General features: G+C 44.2%; 1 protein-coding gene across 1 annotated transcript; it reads right to left on the minus strand.

Annotated features, from left to right (window-relative positions):
* Positions 1–13,067: 13,067 nt before the first annotated feature.
* Positions 13,068–16,773, minus strand: NPFFR2 (neuropeptide FF receptor 2; the record flags this gene model as incomplete). The annotated part of the gene is made up of 3 exons (XM_080626249.1): positions 13,068–13,911; positions 15,450–15,549; positions 16,458–16,773. 3 exons carry the CDS (start codon positions 16,771–16,773, stop codon positions 13,068–13,070), a joined length of 1,260 nt encoding a protein of 419 aa, XP_080482375.1.
* Between the last annotated feature and the right edge of the window lie 5,348 nt (positions 16,774–22,121).

Below are 22,121 nucleotides of genomic sequence, written 5' to 3' on the forward strand. Positions count from 1 at the left end.
GAGCTTCTTCTTTTCTTGAGAAGAAGAATTTTGTGCTCTGTCTTCTCTATATTCCTGTCTTTCTCCTTTTTTTTCCGGGTTGTTTGGCTGGCAGCACAAGATGACGCGTGAGCTGCCATTGGGAGCAATACACAATTTATCCAACATATTGGTGTGAGAGCAGGGAAAAGGGAAGAAACACAATTTTCTCCACGTATTAAGTTCTTTTTTCTGTATTGTAAACCTAAAAATTGTGTGTTGTGTCCTATAATCCTATCTGCCCTTGGCCTGTAGCAGTAGGATCTGTAAATGCAGAGGAAATGAGCACTGCAGCTTTTATCAGAGAAATCTCTTTGGATTAGTTAAGTAATATGAGGAAGAGGTGTCTGTGCGGCAGATAAATAAAGACCTATTCCAAAGCCTCAGGTGAGGCAGCGGGAAGGCTCAGCTGTTACTTCAGAGGCTTAGCGTATGCTGTTAAGCCTGCAGAGCAGCAAAATGTATTGCATTTTGTGGCTTTTTTGTCATTAATGTATCAAGGCGCTTGGACTTGAATGCATGATTATCTGTGTATTTGGAAAGTGCCAAAATACCCTGGTTGTTCTGTGGCCCATGGCCAGCTCGTGTCCAGGAGTTGCATGAGTCTTCATTTAATTGAGTTGATAACTCCTTGCAAAATAAGGCTGGAAAACAGAATCACAGATTAGTTTGGGTTGGAAGGGACCTTAAAGATCAAAGACTCCAACCCCTCTGCCCATACCACTTAAAAATCTGGCCTGGTTGGAATCTTATCAAGTACTTTGTCTTCAGACATCTTCATGACTGATTATTTAGCCTATATTATTTTTATTGTAGGAAATAGCAAGGTTTTTCACTTGAGAAGGAAGAATTAAACTTTTTGGGTGCAAAAGCTCCCAGCGAAAGACTGGTTATTTGAGGTTTTTAAATCAGCCTCCACAAATCTTGTGAGGCTTCCAGAAGCCTTCTCCAAGGCAAAGCTCCTTTTGCCATCTCTGTTCTATGTCCTTATGGGACAAAAGGTAAAATAGAATGAGCCATATCGATATGTACCTGCTTCATGACTCTACATGCAGTCAAATATTCTATTGATTTCAGTTGTGTATTCCTAAACGGCTGGAGTGTATATAAATAATAAGATTACTGCATCCAAAAGAGAACTGACCTGCTGTGCAATTACTGTCTTTAACAGATAAATTGTGGCTTTGTCAGAGATGAGATGGACTTGATATTAAGCTTCAGGATAACCTTAACAACAAGCTATTCTGCTGTTCAGAAGCCCACGTGGAACATATTTCAACTCTGGCAGGATTTCCCCGATTTCTGTAGATTTAAAGCAGGAATTAGTTGGCCTCCCAGTGTTTCAAACTAGATAGGAGGTCAGCAGCCCAATGATAAATTGGATAATGTGGTAATGCACGTTAAAATATATACAGAGTTCCAATGCCTTGATGTTATATTTCCTTTTCCATCTACCAGAGTCTGAGCTCAAGAAGTCGATAGGTTAATCATCATACTCTACTCTCAAGGATTGAGTGTACTGTGTACACAGTCGCTCAGCTCATTGCTCACACAGAGATATAAAAAGTGAAGGACACACTGTGTATTATATCTAAATTAAAGCCTTTCTCATTGCTCATACCAGAGTGAAGCTTCAGTTTTACATTATACTCTCACTTATTCTTAAATGTTTTGCCCGCAGAATAGTAGATAAAACCCTATTAGACAAATAAATACAACCTTTTATTTCACAAAGAAGAGAAGTGCATCTGTCTAACTTGATTATTGCATCCAGTGCCCATTTAGTCTGCTGAAAAGGAGTGATTTTCTGTTCACAACTTTGGCAGAGGTTATTTTGAAGAGTAGCAAAACAGTCCCTGATGTTGCTCTTCCAGCCTGGAATTGACATTCTCTCTTCATAAGCATGACATTTAAGGCCACGCAAAACAGAAATGCTCTGTGTGCTTTGCTCATGCTGCTTAATGCTTTCTCTTCCTCAGGCCTAAGATGAGCTGCTGCCACCGTAAAGGCCATGTCACCTGGGGAGTTGTGTACTACTTGCAGTGATTTACAGCCTCAAACCACAACCACAAGCCTCTGTTTGTACCTTCTCTATGGGCTGTAAGTGCTTTCTGGAAATTGCTTTAAGCGCATCATCAGTGTGAGCATTCTTATTGCTCCAGGCCAGCGGGATGGAGCATCATTGGAAGTTCAGGCTTGTCAGTTTAAAAGCTTTATTTGAAAAGTCACCAGAAAAAGAAGTTTGTCTCACTGCTGCTTTCATACACCACTGGACAGTCTTTGTTTTCCGCTTGAGGTTCTCGTGTTTGTAGTGCTGATAATTCACCTTCTAAATCCAGCCCAGCAGATCACAAAGCTATTCAATGAATATTTATTCTTCCCTTTGTGAGAGCTTCATCTCCAAACTGCCACAAGCAGTTTCTTAATTTATCTTTGAAAAAACTGAAGTCCAAGGGCAGTTTGAAATAGAGACTAATTCTGTTTAGAGAAGATGTTGCTGACAGATCAGTCTGCCTGTGCAACCTAAGTATTGCAGTGCCCACATAGCCTATGAGAAGGCTTGGCAAATAGTGTTAAATGAAATTAATTAATTGAAGAGTTTTTCTGATTTGCAAATCAGTCACCAAATATCGGGGGTCTGCTTCAAATTTTTTCACAGCTTTCTGATGATTGTTTGGATTATTTTGAAAGTATGAATAGCTCCTTCTAACTGGTGGTGTACATGTTTATAGAGTGACAAGTGGGAAGATGGGGGCAAAAAACCATTATCATTATTGTCATCAAATGCTTTTCAGATCAGCAGATCAGTAACATACCCATGGATCAGGCTATTTTCAGTCTATATTTTCTACCTGTTAGCAGCTTCTCTTTTTTTTTTTTTAACCTCTTTTGAATTTCATCAGAAGGGAAATGTTATTTTCAGTACTTCATTCAATGAAATGTCAAAATGTACACCTTTCATTTTCAAGTGAAGGTAACCTTATACAGCCGTATGCACGTGTTTATTCCTTCAGACCAAATAGCTGTGATTACTGATGCACGTGGTAGTTTAACCCCCAACTGTAAAACTAGTTTAACTTGGCAGTTGGAGGCTGCTGTAACTCGGGGCTGTTAGTTACAGCATCTTCCTTGCATGCACAGTTATTTCTGATCACTTGTGTCAGAGAGAGTGCAATGGGCAGGTAACACAGAAGCTGGGCTGGTTTTGGGTGCAGAGCCAGCTCAACCACCTCCTCACTGCTGGAAAAAAGCATAAATCACCTCAAAGACATGCTACTTTGTAATGTGTTATTGAGCAGCATTCCTTGCTTTTCAGAGCGCTTCATCTCCTCTAAAACTCACTAGTATAGATCAGTTGCATCTTAAAGTAAAGCCTTAATAGCTTCCAGTTAGTATTTTTCCTACTGGGGAGACTGAAAATAATTCTTCATTAGATTGAAGAAATGCTTTTTGAAAACTTTCCCTTTTCTTGCCTTTCTGCTGGCATATCTTGTGTTTCTGCCTTTGAATTTACAGGTATTCTCTATGTCATTCCACCTGCTGCATGAATTCCCTACGGCTACGAGCTTATGGTTGGTATTGAGATGGGCATTCCTCCTATTTCTATTTCTCTTGTTTTTCTATTTCCAGACTGACTTTCTTTCTGGAAAATGGACTTGTGCTGTTGGATACCTAATCTGCTGTTTGTAAGCAAGTCTTAATTATCTATTTCTTTCCTGTTTGCTTTTTGAAACAGGTATTATAAAACCAGTAACCTCTCCAGTATGTGTCTGGACTTCAGTACATGATCATAGAATCATAGAATAGTTAGGTTTGGAAAGGACCTTAAGATCATCTAGTTCCAACCCCCTGCCATGGTCAGGGACACCTCACACCAGACCATGTTGCCCAAGGCTCTGTTCAACCTGGCTTTGAACACTGACAGGGTTGGAGAATTTACTGCGTCTTTGGGCAGCCTGCTCCAGTTCCTCACCACCCTCACAGGTAACAAGTTCTTCCCTATATCTAATTTGAAGTTCCCCTGTTTAAGTTTAAATCCGTTTCCCCTTGTCCTATCGCTGCAGTCCCTGATGAAGAGTTCCTCTTCAGCATCCTTGATGCTCATGAGCGTTTTGTCATCTGCACAAAGGTCACCCAGGGTGAAAAACATTTTCTGTACAAATAGTGGATTTTTTCCTCGCATATGTTAGATGTTTACTGAGGCTGTAATTCTGCTCCTGGTACGGCATGTGTCGGGTATCACCTAGTGCCCCCGTCTGGCACATGCCGAGTCAGATTGTTGATCCACGGATTTCCAGCCTGTTTAGCTATGAAAGAGCAGAGATGTGCAAACAGGTAAAGCTCTTTCTCACCCCCGAACTGGTGTGGGGTGGTCAGGGTAACAATGTTATTCAGTGTGTTTGCGGCAGTAAAGAGCTGAGCAAGATTCAAAGGGCTTCAAATTCTTAACAAAAACTTCCCAAACGGTAATTTTCCATTGGAAAATGTCCCCATGGCATGTCAGGAGAGCTGCAACAGGGGACTCTGGAAGCGATCGCTGGTGGCTGCACATGGGGTGTTGTGAGCAATTTCTGCAAAATGAAGTCAGCTTTTACAGAGCAAATACTCTACCAAAAAATCTCTTCTGCTATGGAAATGGTCCTTGCTGAGTACTTTCAGTCTATTCCCTCCCGCTGCTGTTGGCATTCCCAGCTTGCACAGATGCTGGGAGCCTTCACCCGGGTGAGCTGAAAGCTGATAACCCTTTTTCCACACTCAGTGGAGACTTTGTTGAGGCCTCTCTGGCCTCTAAAATGCAATGTCTGCAGAGATGAGGAGTGTCAGTGAGTTTTATTCCCGGACAGGAGGAGTAATTTTGCATCCATGCACTGTTATTTGCATCCACATGCACACACAAGAGCCTTTTCTAGCAGGACATACGGACATGGATGTGCTAATGTGTTATGATGTTGGTAACTGACTGCAATGAGTGACTGCTCTGTGGCAGATGACTGCAGGAGAGCTAGAAATACTCTAACACCACGGAGCTTATTATCAACCCTTCTCCAGGGACTTGACACGAGGGTTTCCAAGCCAGGACAAAGCTGCTGTTTGTTCTCTTTCTGCCAGTGTGAATTTAACTGTTAGAGATTCCTCTAGCATTAAAGGAACTAGGGAAATACAGAGATATCCTCTCTCCTGAATGCTTCTGCAGGGAGGATGGCAGATTGTAATCTCTCCTTCAGAGAAGGTGTTGGTGCAGGTAGAGCTGGATCTTGACAGAGGGATTAGAGCTGTCATAACACTAATCTTCATTTGGCTAGAAAAGGGGCTAAATTTTTTCAAAAAGTTATATTTTTTCAGTGAAAATTACATCCCCTTTCTGACTAAACCTCCACTCCAAAAAAGAGAATGTATTAGAATTGTTAAATTTATAGGTAACGTGTGTAGACTGTAAAGGAGAAACTTAAATTTATCCTAAAGCACAAATTTCCCCTCCATCAGATGAAATTCAAGCAATTCACTGCAATCAGCACCTCCATTATCTCCTCCTCACAGATTGCTCATTGCTGCTCTACCCCGAGCATTACCTGGGTACCTTCAGCAGGCATGTCTGGTGTCTGATATTTCTCATGTCTTTTCTGGAGGAATTGCTTGACAGTTGCACACAGTGTTGGCTTTGAAGGCTTTTTGCTGGGGTTTTTTTGACTGAGCAAGGAATTGAAATAATTGCAAGCTCTCAATAAGAGCAACTTGCAAAGCCAGGCTTCAGTGGAATATGTTTTTCTTTTGAAGTTAAAAGCATGTAAAGGGATTGATGTTGTCTAATAGTATGTTAGAGGAAAACTTCTTTATTTTAATTTGGTAAAGAAAAGCAAGCAATGGAAGAGCAAACAGAACACAGTCATCACTGCAGAGGATTTTGACATATTGCAGAATTCTCTTTGCTCCCTTGATACTCTGCTGGCTTTGGATCACTTCATTTTAATGACCCGTTTTTTCTCTAGCCAGTGACAAGGTTACTTTCCCTCTCAATGCAATTCTGCCAATTAGCATCTGTTTGTTTTTGTTGGTTTACATTAGTTTAATTTTTATAACGTTGTCTTTACCTTACGACAGAAATTTTAGCCATTTGCTTTTTAGCTTGAGCAGAATACGGGAGCAATAAGTGTCTAGAGGAAGGACCATGAATTTCTTGTGAAGGTTTCCAGACTTGCAGGGTGTTTGCTAAGTGCTTTTGGAATCATTTCAGTATCAATGCCGGTGACAGGCTCTGTTTATTTTTCAAAGAAGACAGGCAATGAAGTGCTCAGTTTCTGGAAGATGGCAAAATTGTCCTTAAATTCTTAGCAGTAAAGTGATGGGTTGTTGATACCAGTACTTAGGCCTACAGATGCCACGTGTGGAAGAGGTGTCTAATGAGAAATGGTCCTTGCAGCCAAAGCTCATTCCAGGTAGCTCATTTCTGTAGTAAAGAGAGATGGCTCAGTCCTCGAACTTTGCAGTGGTGGGACAGCTGGGTAAGCCAAAGGCAGTATCTGTACTGAGAGGGTCCTGGAAGTCGCTGCTGACAGTGGTATCCCCAGATCCCTGAACAGGCAATCAGGAACAGGGTGCGTAACTCTGAAATTCCAGTCTTGGACTTGGTGCAGGAAGGATATTTGCTAATAAGCAGCAGAAAACAGAGGAGAGCAGTTTTCTGGCAGTGTTGAAATGCTGCAGCAACAGGCAGGCCCTTTGTCAGTGTGGTTTTGCTTTGCCATCACTTTGTGGAGACATTTTAGCTTTGTTACCAGCTGTGTTTGCTGCAATCTGTGCTTCTGTTGCAAGTGACACTTTCTAAGCAAGTGTCCTGAGCCTGGAACTCCAGCACAGCACAGGAAGTTGTGGTTCAGTGAATGGATACCTGGAGTAGTGTCTTCCACCGCTTGGACAGAGCAAGCCTTACAATGGATTGGAAGTAAGTTATCTTCTGCAAATGTTGTGTTCATTCCATAAGTCTTCCCCTTGCATCTTTCTTGGCTGTTAGAGTAGAGCAGCAGCAGCGCCACAGAACAAACACAGGCACAGGCCAAACAAGTGGTAGAGGGCATGATTTACCGTCTGTGGTGTCTGCTGATGTCTGGTGCTCCTGCAGTCCCTTGAGGAAATGAAATGAAAGCCATTGTCAGCAAGACTCGGCTGTCAGTCTGCGCACCGCTGCAACTCAGGAGTTAAAGGAGGCAGGCAGTGCTGGATTTAGGGGCATCTTTGCCAGAACTGCCTTTCTTGACTATTCATGGAAGGTCCAGAGCATAGGATAGAAGAATATTTCTATTACTGCATCAGTTCGTTAGTCATGAGGATGGAAGTACAGGGCCAAAAATGTGGTCTGAGGCCTTGGATGAGTTATGGGAACAGATTTGTCCTTCTCTTCATGGAGTCAGAGTGCTGATAGCTTTAGAGCCACAAGTCCAGGGAGATAAAACATCCATTATTTCCTCTGTGGATGGGAGAATTACTTCTCTGTGGCATTTCTTCGCTAGTCTGGCACGTGAGGCTGGAAACTTGATTTCTTGTTAATCAGATTGCCAGGAGTGACTGATAGCATTTACCAGGTTCTCAATATCCACAAGCATCGCCTACCAGTTTAGAGCAAAGAGACTTGCCTGGCGGCTTTTCCTCCGACCTCAGAAAGGGCAAGTCTCTCCCAGCTCTTCTAAGTGTCTCTTGACCATGTCGGTCTGTGTTGTAAAGTCTGGAAGCCCCATGTTATAGAGCAGCACTTTGGGAGAGAAGGATGGTGAGGAAGCACTGGGTGCTGCTCCATCTCTGCTGGGCCCTACCACAGCATCCCAGAGCATGGGAGCTGTTGATTAAATCAAAGCTGAGGGGGGAGCTGCCAGCAAATGTGAATTACTTCAAGGCAGTACTAAGAGAGGGCTGTGTATCACACATTGCTGGATGTTCGGTCACACTCACATGAATTCATACTTCTGGGAGGTGGTTGCTGTTGCTGCAGTCCGCAGAACAGCCAAGGATTCTACCTTGGGATTCCGACAGCTGTCGGAAAGCCCAGTATTTGCAAACTGAGAGCGTTTATTAAACCCCAGCACAGGAAGTTTTACAGTGTGTAAACCACATATGCTGCCTGGCTCCCCAGAATTCCCTTATTACAATTGTGAAGAGGTAGCATTAGCTGTGGGAAATTTTTCTTCCTCCTCCTTCCTTTAATTCTCTCCTTTCATAGAAAACATGTCTGTGGTCATCTTTGACATTGAAGACTCTAAGAAAGCTCCCTGCCCATGGTGGGGCACAGAGGCTTTATAGTTTTCAGGCAGTTCTTTCTGGTTCTCAACTGCTGCTGCAAATTCAGACCAGAGTGACGTATATATATGTACATATAAAAAATATATATATAATGTCAGCATGTATATAGTGTTTAGTTCTGTTTAGTCCAAGCTGACATGAGAAACGTACTGATTCATCCCTGGAAACTGAAGCTTAATGATTAATTTTTAGTGTTAATATCAGCCTTTCTTTCTGTAACACCATCACTGTTAGGATGCTTTCACTGCTGTCCAGTCTAGCCCACCAAAGCCCCCAGATCTATTTTTGCACTAGTGTTACACAGTCTAACCCCATTTTGTGTTTTCACATTTCGTTTGGCCACAGTCCATGCAACACTTAGTTCGTGCTGATTTTGGACAATTTCTATCTTTGAGCATGGGTATTGAGCCATCTCCTAAAGCTTGTGTTGTCTAAAGTAATTTTCATTACTTGCTCTTATAAGCTGTCAAATGATTTCAGGACTGAATCACTTCTATAGTGAAGAGGATAATTTTCGTGATCAATGTAACTTGATTCACAAGAAAAGAAAAAGCAGTACAGGCCGTAATTATTTACTGGTAGGGCTGTCAGGGATCTCGAGGACCAGCTGCCTCCTCTGGTGCTGGGTTATGAATGTGCCTTTCATGTGGGGAAAGCGGGAAAATGTTGGTAGCCGTGGGTCCAACTAGAAAGCGCACATCTGCACTGAATGCAGGCCAGTGTTGTCATGGTTTAAGCCCAGGCCGTAAATCAGAGCCACGAAGTCCACTTCCCCCTCCACCTTTCTTCCCTCCGCTTCTGGAGGGACGGGGAGGAGAATCAAAAGAATGCAACTCCCACGGGTTGAGATAAGAACAGTTTAATAACTAAGGTATAACACAAATCACTACTGCTACCACTAATAGTAATAATGATAAAGGAAATAACAAGGAAGAGAATACAACCGCTCACCAACTGGTACCTCGCCCCCACCTGCCAGTGATCCAGCCCTTCTGGGAACTCTCAGTTCTACATCCCGGGCATGACGTGCTATGGTATGGAATACCTCTTTGGCTAGTTTGGGTCAGGTATCCTGTCCCTGCTTCCTCCCGGCTTCTCCTCCTCCCTGGCAGAGCATGAGACTCACCAAGTCCTTGCTCAGGGTAAACATTCTGACCAGCAACTGAAAACATCAGCTTTATCAGTATTATTCCCAGGCCAAAAGTCAAAACACAGCACTACACCAGTAGAAAAAATGACTGCTACTGCTAAACCAGGACAGTATCCACCCCTTATTCCATACCATTCACGTCATGCTCAGATCCCACATTTTCAATATACCCTCACTCTCATCTCAGTGCACTGTTATCTTAGTGCACAGACCAATCCCTATAAAGCTGCTGAGTCCATTCGGTCCATGATGGTGGGCTCCATCTCTTGTAACAGTCTTTCAGAGCAGGTGAGGCCCATTGCAAAGTCCACCCCTCGATCATGAGTCCATCTCTATGTTGCATCTCTGCCCTGATGGCCTGAAGTGTCATGGGCCCATCAGGCTCAAAATAATTCACCCTCCCCTGCAGCAGTCTCTGCAACTTGTCGTCGGGGACTCCACACAGCTGCCTTCCATCTCCGATGCTTCCAAAGCACTGGAGGGGCCCAGTGGATTAGATACTCGCCCATGCTGTCCCACACACCGTGACACTCATGGCTGTCCAGCCTTGGGGAAAACCTCTCGGTCCCCCTGTATTGTCTAAACCCAGACAAGACCCAAACCTGACTCTGCTTAACTCTCGGGATCAGACAAAATGGCCGTGGGTAGAACACACTCTGTGTGTGTGCCAACATGGTGATCCCCATCACAATCAGCAGGCAGGTCCCAAGGGTACCCAAAGGCCATTCAAAACCTTCAAAACTCTCAAATGCTGCTGCTGTACTTGTCACTGGGGCTGTAGCTGCTGTGCTTGAAGGCTTTCTCACCACCAGCTTCTCTTTTTCTGAGTCCAGATCTTCCTCCTTTGCCTTGCTGGAAAGTGCTGCGGGGTCTCCTGCATCCTCCTGCGGCTCAGGCTCACGGGGCTCGGCAGACGGCTGCTGGGGGATGCTCTCGGCCGCCGCGGGGCTGGGCTCGGCCGTGGGGCTCGACTCCTCCGCCGCCTCCTCCCGCTGCTCGGCAGCTGCCTCCTTCCCCTCCTCGGCAGCCGCCTCCTTCCCGGCCTCCGGCCCCGCTCCCGCCGCCGCTTGGTCCCCGGGGCCCCTCTCCCGGGCCGCTTCGGCCGCCGCCGGCCCCCGGGGCCGCTCCCCCTCAGCTCCCCGCAGCCTCACAAAGACGGACGCGAGGACGAGGGCCAGGACAGTGGAGAGCAGCGGGACGGCGAGGTACAAGTCCACGGCCACGTCCATCCCGCCCTGCTGCCGGAGCCCCCCCGTATTACAAGCCATTACCGTAAAATACAATGAAACAAGAACCTTAGCCCAAGACCCACACTTGATAAACACTAACACAGCAAATATCAGCTCTAAGTAAGCTACAGCATACTGAAACTGTGACATCAAGAGAAACAACTTTGAGAGCCAATAAATCAGCATTGTGCCTTGGTCAGTTCTGTCGTTATCTCAACCCTTCGAGCCCCACGTTGGGCGCCAAAAAGAACTGTCATGGTTTAAGCCCAGGCCGTAAATCAGAGCCACGAAGTCCACTTCCCCCTCCACCTTTCTTCCCTCCGCTTCTGGAGGGACGGGGAGGAGAATCAAAAGAATGCAACTCCCACGGGTTGAGATAAGAACAGTTTAATAACTAAGGTATAACACAAATCACTACTGCTACCACTAATAGTAATAATGATAAAGGAAATAACAAGGAAGAGAATACAACCGCTCACCAACTGGTACCTCGCCCCCACCTGCCAGTGATCCAGCCCTTCTGGGAACTCTCAGTTCTACATCCCGGGCATGACGTGCTATGGTATGGAATACCTCTTTGGCTAGTTTGGGTCAGGTATCCTGTCCCTGCTTCCTCCCGGCTTCTCCTCCTCCCTGGCAGAGCATGAGACTCACCAAGTCCTTGCTCAGGGTAAACATTCTGACCAGCAACTGAAAACATCAGCTTTATCAGTATTATTCCCAGGCCAAAAGTCAAAACACAGCACTACACCAGTAGAAAAAATGACTGCTACTGCTAAACCAGGACAAGTGTCTTGTGAAGGCAAACCACTTGATGGCCTTTACTTCAGCACCCTTGTTCTCCAGTGGAATAAGAAGTACCAGCCTAAGCCAAACACTTTGGGGTATTTTTGTGTCTTCCTTGCACTCAGTTTGTGCAGGTTTGGGGAGTTTTTTGAGTGTTTTGCTGAACTGGGATGAATGTAAGCATACAGTTACACTTTAAAGTATTCTCAAAACATGGCTGAATCATTGGGAAGCACAAACTACATGTGAAGGACAAAGTTCTGGATGGAAGGGGTGCAGGAAGGGTGGGGAACCGTTGTGGTGGGGTTTTCAAGCAAAGCGCAGCAGGGTCAAGCATCCATATTTCATAGAATCATAGAATGTTTTGGGTTCGGAGGGACCTTTAGGATCATCTCGTTTGACAATCTCAGCCTAGATAAAACACACTGGTGAAATCAGAGCTGCTCTGGTAGCTTTTCTTCTCATTACTGCCCACATGTTTTCCTTATTTTCTGATCTTCAGAAAGGAACATAGTTTGGGCTGACACAACTTGAAAAGTTGTCAGTTTTCCTGAATTGTGGAAATATGTCATGATCTGAAAGGTGCTCCAGTTTACCTGAAGGAGGACTGTGCTGGGGAATGACCTTCCCTGGTGCTTGGTCTCTACAGACCCTCACTGGATGAGACACAGCAACGCTCTAATCCTGTAGCAAATCTGTGTAGACACTACCCTGTGCTCCTCACCCATTTTAGGATCCTCCCTGAGACACTTCCAAGGTTGCTGTCTGTATGTGCTGGGTTCTATCAGACTGAATAGGCCCTAAAGGTGCTCTATCTCTGGCTAGTACTGAAATTTCATCTTTTTAGGTGACTTATATCCTCCATCCCCCCTGCCTCCCCCCCCCCCCAAAATAGAATTGCGTTCTTCCCAAAAATGTATCACAAAGACCATTTTTCATCCTTTATTTCTCATCTTTTCACACCTATTTATTTTTCTAGCTGCAACAATAATTGATATCACAGAATGAACAGGACGGGCAACCAGAAATGGGAATAAGTGGAATGTGGCTGAAGACGCTTCCTTCTGGTCACTTGGGTCGGAACTGGTTGGCATTCCAAGCATCCAGGCAAAAGCAACAAAGTTCAATCACAAGAAAACCCAGGAACCAGTGAGTTCAGTTCAAGTATTCAGACTGTACCTCCAATATTTCAGATTCACAGAAGAAAATGCATTACTGTTCTCCTCTTCATCAGTGACTATCCGCAGTAATTGTATCCAAGTTAATAATCTCAGTTCTCTTTCTCTTTTATGTCACAGTAAGTGGAAGGCTTCCCCATTTGAATGAGGTCCTTTCTCCAGCCTGGTTCAAGAGCAGTCAGTCAGCACCCACTGCAGGGGAGCTGCCACTGGTTTAAACTGGTGACACAAAGGGCTGAATTCAGTTTCCTACTAATGTCAGACATTGAGATGTGCTGCAAGTTGTCTGTCTCCTTCAAAACAGTTGCCTATCTCCTTCTTGACATTGTTGTCACAAAGGGCTGCTTACAGATCATGAACTTCACAAGATAAATAAACTCTGCCAGGCATAAATCATTTAGGACTTCACAGCACGTTTCACTTGAGCCCATCACTGCAGGGCTCTTCTAAATCCTCCATTACCAAATCCTGCTGGTTATTCACCCAATTTCCTTTCTTGACTGTCTTCCCCACCTCCTCCTCTGCATTTTGACAAGCTTGATCCTGGGCCATTTGGTCATTGGCAGCTGGCAGAATGGCATTGCCTTGGCCTTGCTGAGAGTAGAGCTCCCCGTGATCCTTTTCTCTGGAGCAGAGCTGGAGTTTGGAGGCTGCCTGAAAGCCACGGCGGAAGTTTTCATTAAAGAACCCGTAGATGATGGGGTTGACACTGCTGTTGAAAAAGGCCAACCAGTGAGCAAAGGGGTAGATGTAAATGTTGATGATCTGCAGCTGCATGTCGGAAAGGTTGGCATAGTCTGTAAGCATCATCACAGTCCACAGGGGAAGCCAGGACAGAGCAAAGAGCAGAGCCACAATAATGAGCATTTTGATGACTTTTTGTTTCTTCTTGGATCTGCTGTGCCGCTGCTCCTGGCTGTCTTTGCCCCCCACGGGCACTGCTGTGTTGCAAAGAGCCATGCTTATCCTGGCATACATGAGAACAAGGAGTGACAGGGGAGCCAGGTAGATGCTGGCAAACAGGACTGTTGTATAGATCTTTCTCATTCCCGGGTCAGGCCAGTTCTCCCGGCACCAGTACACAGGGCAGGTTTCATTGCCATAGCCAAGGATGACCCTGAAACGCTTCTCTTCTTGTACCTGTAGCATGATCGCAGAAGGACACATGATGGCAACAGCCAGAATCCAGATGAGCACAATACTGGCAACTGCAGTTGCACTGGTCAGCTTCTGCTTGAATGGGTCAACGATGCGCCGGAACCTGCAGCAAAGGTAGACGTGGAAAAGCCATTTAAGGAATGCTGAGTCTAACAGGCAAGCCTACACATGCACTGAAATTGTATGGCTTCTAAAAACATACATGGAATAATCTCCTCGTCCTGCATGAACCAGTGGAATTGCATTGATAGGAGGATGACTATGAGCCAGCACTGTGCCCTTGTGGGCAGGAAGGCCAATGGCATCCTGGGGTGTATTAGAAGGGGGGTGGTCAGTAGGTCGAGAGAGGTCCTCCTTCCTCTCTACTCTGCCCTGGTGAGACCGCATCTGGAATATTGTGTCCAGTTCTGGGCCCCTCAGTTCAAGAAGGACAGGGACCTGCTGGAGAGAGTCCAGCGCAGGGCGACTAAGATGATTAAGGGAGTGGAGCATCTCCCTTATGAGGAAAGGCTGAGGGAGCTGGGTCTCTATAGTTTGGAGAAGAGGAGACTGAGGGGTGACCTCATTAGTGTTTATAAATATATAAAGGGTGAGTGTCACGAGGATGGAGCCAGGCTCTTCTCGGTGACAACCAATGGTAAGAAAAGGGGTAGTGGGCTCAAACTGGAACACAAGAGGTTCCACTTAAACTTGAGAAGAAACTTCTTCTCAGTGAGGGTGACGGAACACTGGAACAGGCTGCCTAGGGGGGTTGTGGAGTCTCCTTCTCTGGAGACATTCAAAACCTGCCTGGACACATTCCTGTGTAACCTCATCTAGGTGTTCCTGCTCTGGCAGGGGGATTGGACTAGATGATCTTTTGAGGTCCCTTCCAATTCCTAATATTCTGTGATTCTGTGATTGAGTTGCTCCATTCAAGAGCTGTGTGGTAAAAACAATATTAAAAAAAGAGCACATTTACTATTAAAATTTCCTCATTTTAATCTCCATATCATAGAACCACAGAATGGTTTGGGTTGAAAGGGACTTTAAAGATCATCCAGTTTCAACCCCCCTGCCACGGGCAGAGATGCCTTCCGCTAGTCCATGTTGCCCAAGCCCCTATCCAGCCTGGCCTTGAACACTGCCAGGGATGGAGCATTCACCACTTCTTTGGGCAGCCTGTTCCAGTGCCTCACCACCCTCTCAGTAAAGAACTTCTTCCTTATATTTAACCTGAACTTCCCTTGTTTAAGTTTAAACCCATTACCCCTTGTCCCTGATGAAGAGTCCCTGTCTAGCACCTTTGGAGGGCCCCTTCAGATACAGGAAAGCTGCTATGTATCAGGCTCCTGCTACTGCTACTTCACTGAACCAAAGCAGGTACTAGTGCCTCTGCTGTGTATCTTTATAGCTAAGGAGCAGCCTAATTCTAGGCAGCCAGGCATAGCCCGTATCTAGCATCTTTAAGAAATACCAGGGGAGGAGCAAATTGCCATGACTGCTCTTTAGACCCAGCCACATTTTGATTTGCTTAATAGCCTTAGCAGTAAAATATATCCAGTTCATTGCATTCTTGTGCGGATTAATGAATCAGCCTCAGCCTGGTCAAGTGTCCAGAGGGAGATGGAAGGGGCAGTTTGCAGTCTCGCACCGTCTTACCTGTCTACAGCAATTGCAACTAGAGTGAAGACAGAGGCAGAAACAGAGATGCCTTGGACCATCCCGCTCATCTTGCAAATCAGGCTCCCAAATGGCCATCCTGGAAGGAAACAGGCAATTGAAATTTCCACCAGCTCGCTGCAGCATTGTGCTTATACAAGTAACAGGAAATTTCCACCCCAGTGATAATAAGTTTCTTTGGTTGTGTCAGGCCATAGCAAGGGTCAGGGAAGCAGAGGTTTTGTAAACAAACGCTTTGCCAAATGCCTTGGATGAGTTTCTGATGTTCCAAAAACCAGCAAAGCAACATTTCATGGAGTCATAGAATCCCAGGTTGGAAAGGACCTCAAGGATCATATGGTCCAACCTTTCTAGGCAAGCATGACCTAGACTAGATGTCCCAGCACCCTGTGCAGCCAAATCTTAGAAGTGTCCCATGTTGGGAAATCCACCACTACCCCAGTGGATTTTCGCTATGAGAACAATGGCTGTTCCCATTGTGAAAAATTTTCCTCATGTCCAGAAACGTCCCATTTAACATCGCATTAAAAGGAGATCTCAAGACAAGGAAGAGAATTGACTAGCACAGTTGATTGTTCCTGCATCTGGCTCATAGCACCCTCTTTCTAAACGTGTAATCTGGCAGTGGGAGGATCCCGTCTGGAAGATGAAGGATGTGGAAGTCAGTGAAGACAGCCCCAGTCAGGAGGTGGGTTAGATGCTTGTCTTTCTCATCTCTGACTTCCACTGACTTGAACCTGGCCTGGCAGTGTTCAAGGCCAGGTTGGATGGGGCTTGGAGCAACCTGGTCTAGTGGAAGGTGTCCCTGCCCGTGGAAGGTGTTCCTGCCCATGGCAAGGGGGTTGGAACTGGATGAGCTTTAAGGTCCCTTTCAACCCATTCTGTGAACTGCTTTCATAGCCCACTCAGAAACATGCACTCGGCTCTCAGGACCTCAAGGTGAGCCCCCCCTTGGGTCTTTCCACCACGGGATGTGAACCAGCCTACCTGCAATGATGTTGTCCAGGAGGGTGGTGGGCATGCAGAAGATTCCCACCAGCAAATCGCTGACAGCCAGGTTTAAGATGAAAATGTTTGTGACTGTACGCATACGTTTGCTCTTCAGCACAATAAAACAAACCACCCCGTTGCCAACCATACAGAGCAGGAAGATCAGGAGGTAAGAAATGATGAAGACAGCTGCCACTAAAGGCTGATGAAGGTAGAAGTCCACGTAGGAGACATTGCGCTCTAAGTAGAGGTACTTGTAAGTCCCATTATAATTCAGCATGTGAGGCCATTCGAACGAAGAGTTTGAGTCCATGTTCTTGCTCGTGTTTTAATGTGCTTTAAAAGACATTTTAAAGAGGTCATTTTAGTGTGCTTGGAATTGATCTGAAGAAATATGACTAGTTTGGACATACTGTGTGCTGAAAAACATGCAGAGCTTATGTAGACTCATCCCTCTGTGGCTTTTTAACAGGCCATGTTCTGAGCCTCTCTGGGTAGGAGAAACAGTGACTGACTGAAATCTTTGTAAAGTGGCTCAAACCTTCTACCTGAATGCATCCAAATGCCATCCCCTTTGATTGAAAATGAAATATTTTTGTGTACAGTTGGTATGAGACCGCAGTTGATCTCACTGCCCTGCCCACAAGCTGCGTAGATCAGGAGATGAGCCCGCAAACACCAAGGACCACGCTGTGTTTAAAACACAGTGAGGTACAGGGTGTCTGGATTAATTTCCTGGCTCTGCTACTGAATTCCCATGGGATACTGGGGGACTGGTAATTTCTCCATGATGCAGTTTTCCTGCTATGAAATGTAACACTTCCCACATGGTTTATTTACACTGTCAAGTAAATTCCCGTATTTTATATTTTATTAGATGACTGTTGCCAAACACTGCAAGGCTTTTCTAGGAGAGACTTGAAAAAGTCTGAACTTTCTTGATATTGAATCATCTGGGCTGGTGTGATGGCTTGAACATAAGGGATGAGAGACTTCTTGTTCGCCTGGGGCTGAAAGAATCCATTTAAGGCAAGTATAGAATTTGTATGCCCCACACTGAGTTACTTCCAAATTTAACTGTTTGAGATTAACTTCATAGACCACGATCTGTTTTCTTGTCCTGAAGAAACATCTGGTTACATCAGATGCTGCACCAAAGTTCTAAATCAAATCTTCATGTGGCAAAATTCCAACATACGTATTATACAACTCACATAGAAATGGTATCAGTCTACATAACAGGCCAACATCGGCATCTGGACATTTACAGCTGACACCAGATAACTTGACTTGGAAACAGCATTCGAAAGGTTTTTCCACATTTATTTTACCTACCAGATGGAAATGCCCAAAGAGGCAGGAGGATGGAGGAGTTCCTAACTTAAAAGAACAGCAAAATTAATTGGTGGCAGAAGGCATAAGATTAATGTATGGATGCAGGTACCTTAAGGACACTTAGAAATTCCTTAGAATAAATGGGATTTAAATTAAAGTACAAGTATCCAAATCCTGGTGAGCTTGTATGTGAGGGAAGGGAAGTGCTTGCTACATCTCTTTTCTTATGAAAAGGAAGCTGGAGCAGGCCCTGCTTTGTGCTGCTCAGTTTTCAGCTGCCCTCCAGGTACCTGATGACCAGGTGTGTGCTGGTTTTTTCCCTATCTGTGGGGTAATGATGGAAGGTAACATTCTGTTGTCACTCTGTGTAGGGCAGCCTTCTCCCCAGGAAAAGAAAATGAGTGTTAGGTGCCAATGATTGAGAATATTTCTACTCCAATGTATTAAGTGCCAAACGCTTTAAATAGCCAAAGATCAGAGTGAACTGTGATGAAAGGTGTTTTAATGGCAGTGTTACCATTCACTTTGCATCACATTCACACAAAGGATGAAGAGTATGGTAGATGTTTGACATTAGTAGTTTACTCTGTTTCTTTAGTCACAGCCCTGGATCTGCTTTATCAGTCCCAGGAGACGCTGTGTCACTCAAACTCCATTTGAAGCTCAGCATCTCTCTGACAGAGCAACCAATCCCAAGAATCTGGATAAAGGCTCTCTGCCTCTTCTCAGCCTCTAACAAAACTAAATGTGTATTTGCTTCTTTTGTTTTGGCTTCTCTGAGGTTGCACCGAAGTTCATGTTCTCAATGTTTGTCTGCAAATAGAACACCCATAAATGCATTCAATCTTACTAATATTATTGTAAATTAATACTAGTTTTCTTCTGTAATCCTTTGCTTCCCAGGAGTGGTGCTTGAAGGAGACTCCAGCAGATGAGACAGAAGTGGCTTTTTCCTTCCTTGCCTTCTGCAGATTGGCTTTTTGAGGGCTTTGGGCCCAGGAGCACAAACCTGGTCAGTCCTGTGCAATGGCAGTTCTCTAGCAAATTAATTACCTGCAGTTCTGTCCGTTAAGACAACTGAAATGATGCCTTAACACACTAAAAGCAGGATCAATCATTTTTAAAATTGCTTTTTTGGATACAGCTCTTGGATTTTCTCTCTTTGTGTACCAATGTATTGGAAAGCAACAGCTTTCAATCTCTTCAGTAATGAACTCTGGGCTAGTTCTTGTTCCTAACTGATAAAGAAGGAGCTGTAAACAGCCTCAGAGCAAATCAGGAGCTGTGTTTGTTTGTCTTACGTGGTCTGACCCCAGTTGCATTAATGAAATCTAGTGTCGCTGTAGCAAACACAGTGAATTTGCTGTACGAATCCCATAGCTTACAGGGAATAGAAAAGGTACCTTTATTTTTATTATATTGAAGCTGAGGGGGGAAAAGATTGGCTGGAGCAGTGCCCTGTGTTTCCACAACGTACTTGCCAGCTAACACGGGGATAAATAATTGAGAGAGGAACAGAAGACAGAACCAGAAGTCATCTAAGAAAATGGACAAAATAATGCAATGCATAAATAAAATGAGATGATGAAGAAAAGTAATTTGCTTCTATGTGGCAATTTGATAACGGCATGGCCTCCCCGCTTCATTTAATGTACCAGAGGAAAATCTGCAAAGTAGTAAAGCAAGAGCCTGCACTAGTGAAAAGCTGCCCAGTCCCACATGCTGGGATTTTAAACAGGAGGCTGATACACTGGTGAAATCCCAGTAACAGCACCCAGATACAAACAGTCAATATAAAGCCTCACAGTGTGACCAGGACAATCCCATGCCACTGGGTATGGAAAATCAGGTTTTTATTTAGCAACAAATGTTCAAAGTAATTATGAAGTGAATGCAATTATTTTTGAATTGGCCACATGGAAGAAATCCAGTAACCACTGGAGCCAGGCTCATCTAATGTTACAACCAACCATCCGTTTTTATCTTGATTTTTGTGTGTCTGAAATCTCATCACAGAATCCTTTAGAAGCTGAAACAGAGACAAGGAACCTTCGGAGACATGAAGAACAGAAGCATGTTGTCGCAGCAAAAGAGAATTCAGTGTACTAAGTGCTAAAAATATGTGTTCTTTCCTTGTCCTGAGCTCTGTGCTCAGTAATGGGTCAGCTACAGCCATTTCCTGGAGACCTTGGAAAACGTTCTCTGGCCTGCTGAAACATCAGAAAATCCCACTTGCAAAATGCAGCTGCTGAGGGATGGCAAAAATAGCACAAGCTCATTCTGTAAGTGTCTTAGAGATACACAGGAGACCAATGCATGGATTACCCTGTGCCTCAGTGGATCAGAAGATGCTGTTGACCAAAACAAAGTAATTATTCTCACCTAAAAAAAAAAAAAAAAAAAATGGAAAAAGCTCAACTGTGACCATTCCCACCTGTGTGAAGTGCTATTAGCAGCTATTTCTAACAATTGTGTAGGGCATATAAAGTAGTAGGAGACCAGAAAGTTGTCACAAGTGACCTCTGTCTTAAATAAATGTAATGTTTTTGGAGGAAGCAATAGCTTGTCATAGATGTGATTGGTGGTTTAACTCAATGCAGACTTGGATCAAGTATGGGAAGCCTGTAAGAAAGAGCAAAGGGCTCAAAAGTATGACTTACAGGGAAGTACTGTAAGATAAGGGGTCATTTAATCCAGAAGGTAACATGTGGCAATATGTTCTCTCATTTTGCTGTATATTTTAGAAATACTTTATCATAACATCACACATTCTATAGGTTAGATATGAAGGATGGATGTCTGCAGTTCAGTGCAAGTGGGGCTCATCTTTGCTTTCTCTTCCAGACAAGAAGTGAGGCTTCATTGCCAGCCAAACACCTCAATCCAGGCTGAGGCTCAAGTAAACGATGCGCAAAGACTGACACATTGCAGGACCCGGGCTCAACGAGATGCAGGCCACAGGCCAGACAGCCTTTTCCCCAGGTCTGGATGGCATAAGAGTACCACTGACTGCTTGGAAATTGCTTTAAGGTACTTTTTAACTTCATTTTGCCCTTAATGTCATCTTCCCACTTACGCAGAAGTTCTCGGGCTGTAGAATACAAGGCTTAACCTGCAAAGTACAAACTGAGGATACTTATGAATTAAGGTAGTAGAGCTTTATCTTATTCACTTTTTCATACAAAATACGATTGAAATTCTGATGTATGAAATACCTTGGAGTGTCTAATCTCAAAAGAGTATACTTTTGGCTAGGAAAAAGGAGCTGTGAAAGAAAAGTCACGCTAAAAACAGTAAGTTGCCATAAAAATACATTTTCTTACTGACATTTACTTCCATGAAGAAAACCAAGTATCCAATGAGAATGAAATGTCTGGCTTTTAACTGGGCAATGCCAGGGAGAGGCATCACTCTAAGGAACACGCAGAGCTCTTGTGAATGGACTTAAACTGTTTCTCTTCCCCTAACAGTCATTTATCTGGGGAGTCTGATCTGGGCCCAAAGAAAGGGTTTTGTCAAAGTATTTTTTCTTTAAAGACCTTGAACTTTTCCTGTCTTGTCTAGAACCCCACGCCCTACCCCCAGAGCAATGGTAGTGGTAATATTGCTCTAATAAATAAACCAAGACTTTGCTGCCGATTACTCACCCACTTGAGCTAAGAACCTGAAAAATTTCATCCAAAAGCCAAATCTCAAACGTAAATGCCTCCCCTGCCATCTTCTGATTCACAAGTGTATGTTTCTCTAGAAGACAGAATTTTTTCCATCCTCCTTCCTTTTTCTGACATTCAAATAATGACAGTTTTCATGTCCAACATTGATTTTTATCACCACGCTACACAAGGAAGAGTAAAGCTGAAAATGTGCCATAGCAAACCTTTGCTCTAGCTAAAGGTTTTCTGCCACTTGCTATTAGTTGACCTTAAGCTGCCAGTGTATGAATTTTATCCTTTCAAGCACTGAATCATAGAATCATCTAAGTCCACCACTAAACCAGGTCTTTCAGTGCCACATCTGCATGTGTTTTAAATACCTCCAGGGCTGGTGACTCTACCACTTCCTTACACAACTGCTGAGCAAAAGAAGATGGTTTTTAAGCAGGATGTGGATGTTAATATTCTGGAATTAACCCTTTCCAGAAGTCCCACTCATGCAACACCATTGCTTAATCATTTCCATGAGGTCCTCACTTCTCCTCCGTATATATGAATGGCAGGAAAAAACTACATGGGTTTGAAAAATTATTTAATAAGTTTAGAATGTCTGAATTGTTGACAAATTAGAGCTTGCTCCCCTATTGCTTGTCATCATGCTCCTATTTTTTTT

Source organism: Psittacula echo (genome assembly GCF_963264785.1).
Source record: "Psittacula echo genome assembly, chromosome: 1".
In the NCBI taxonomy this organism is placed as follows: Eukaryota; Metazoa; Chordata; class Aves; order Psittaciformes; family Psittacidae; genus Psittacula; species Psittacula echo.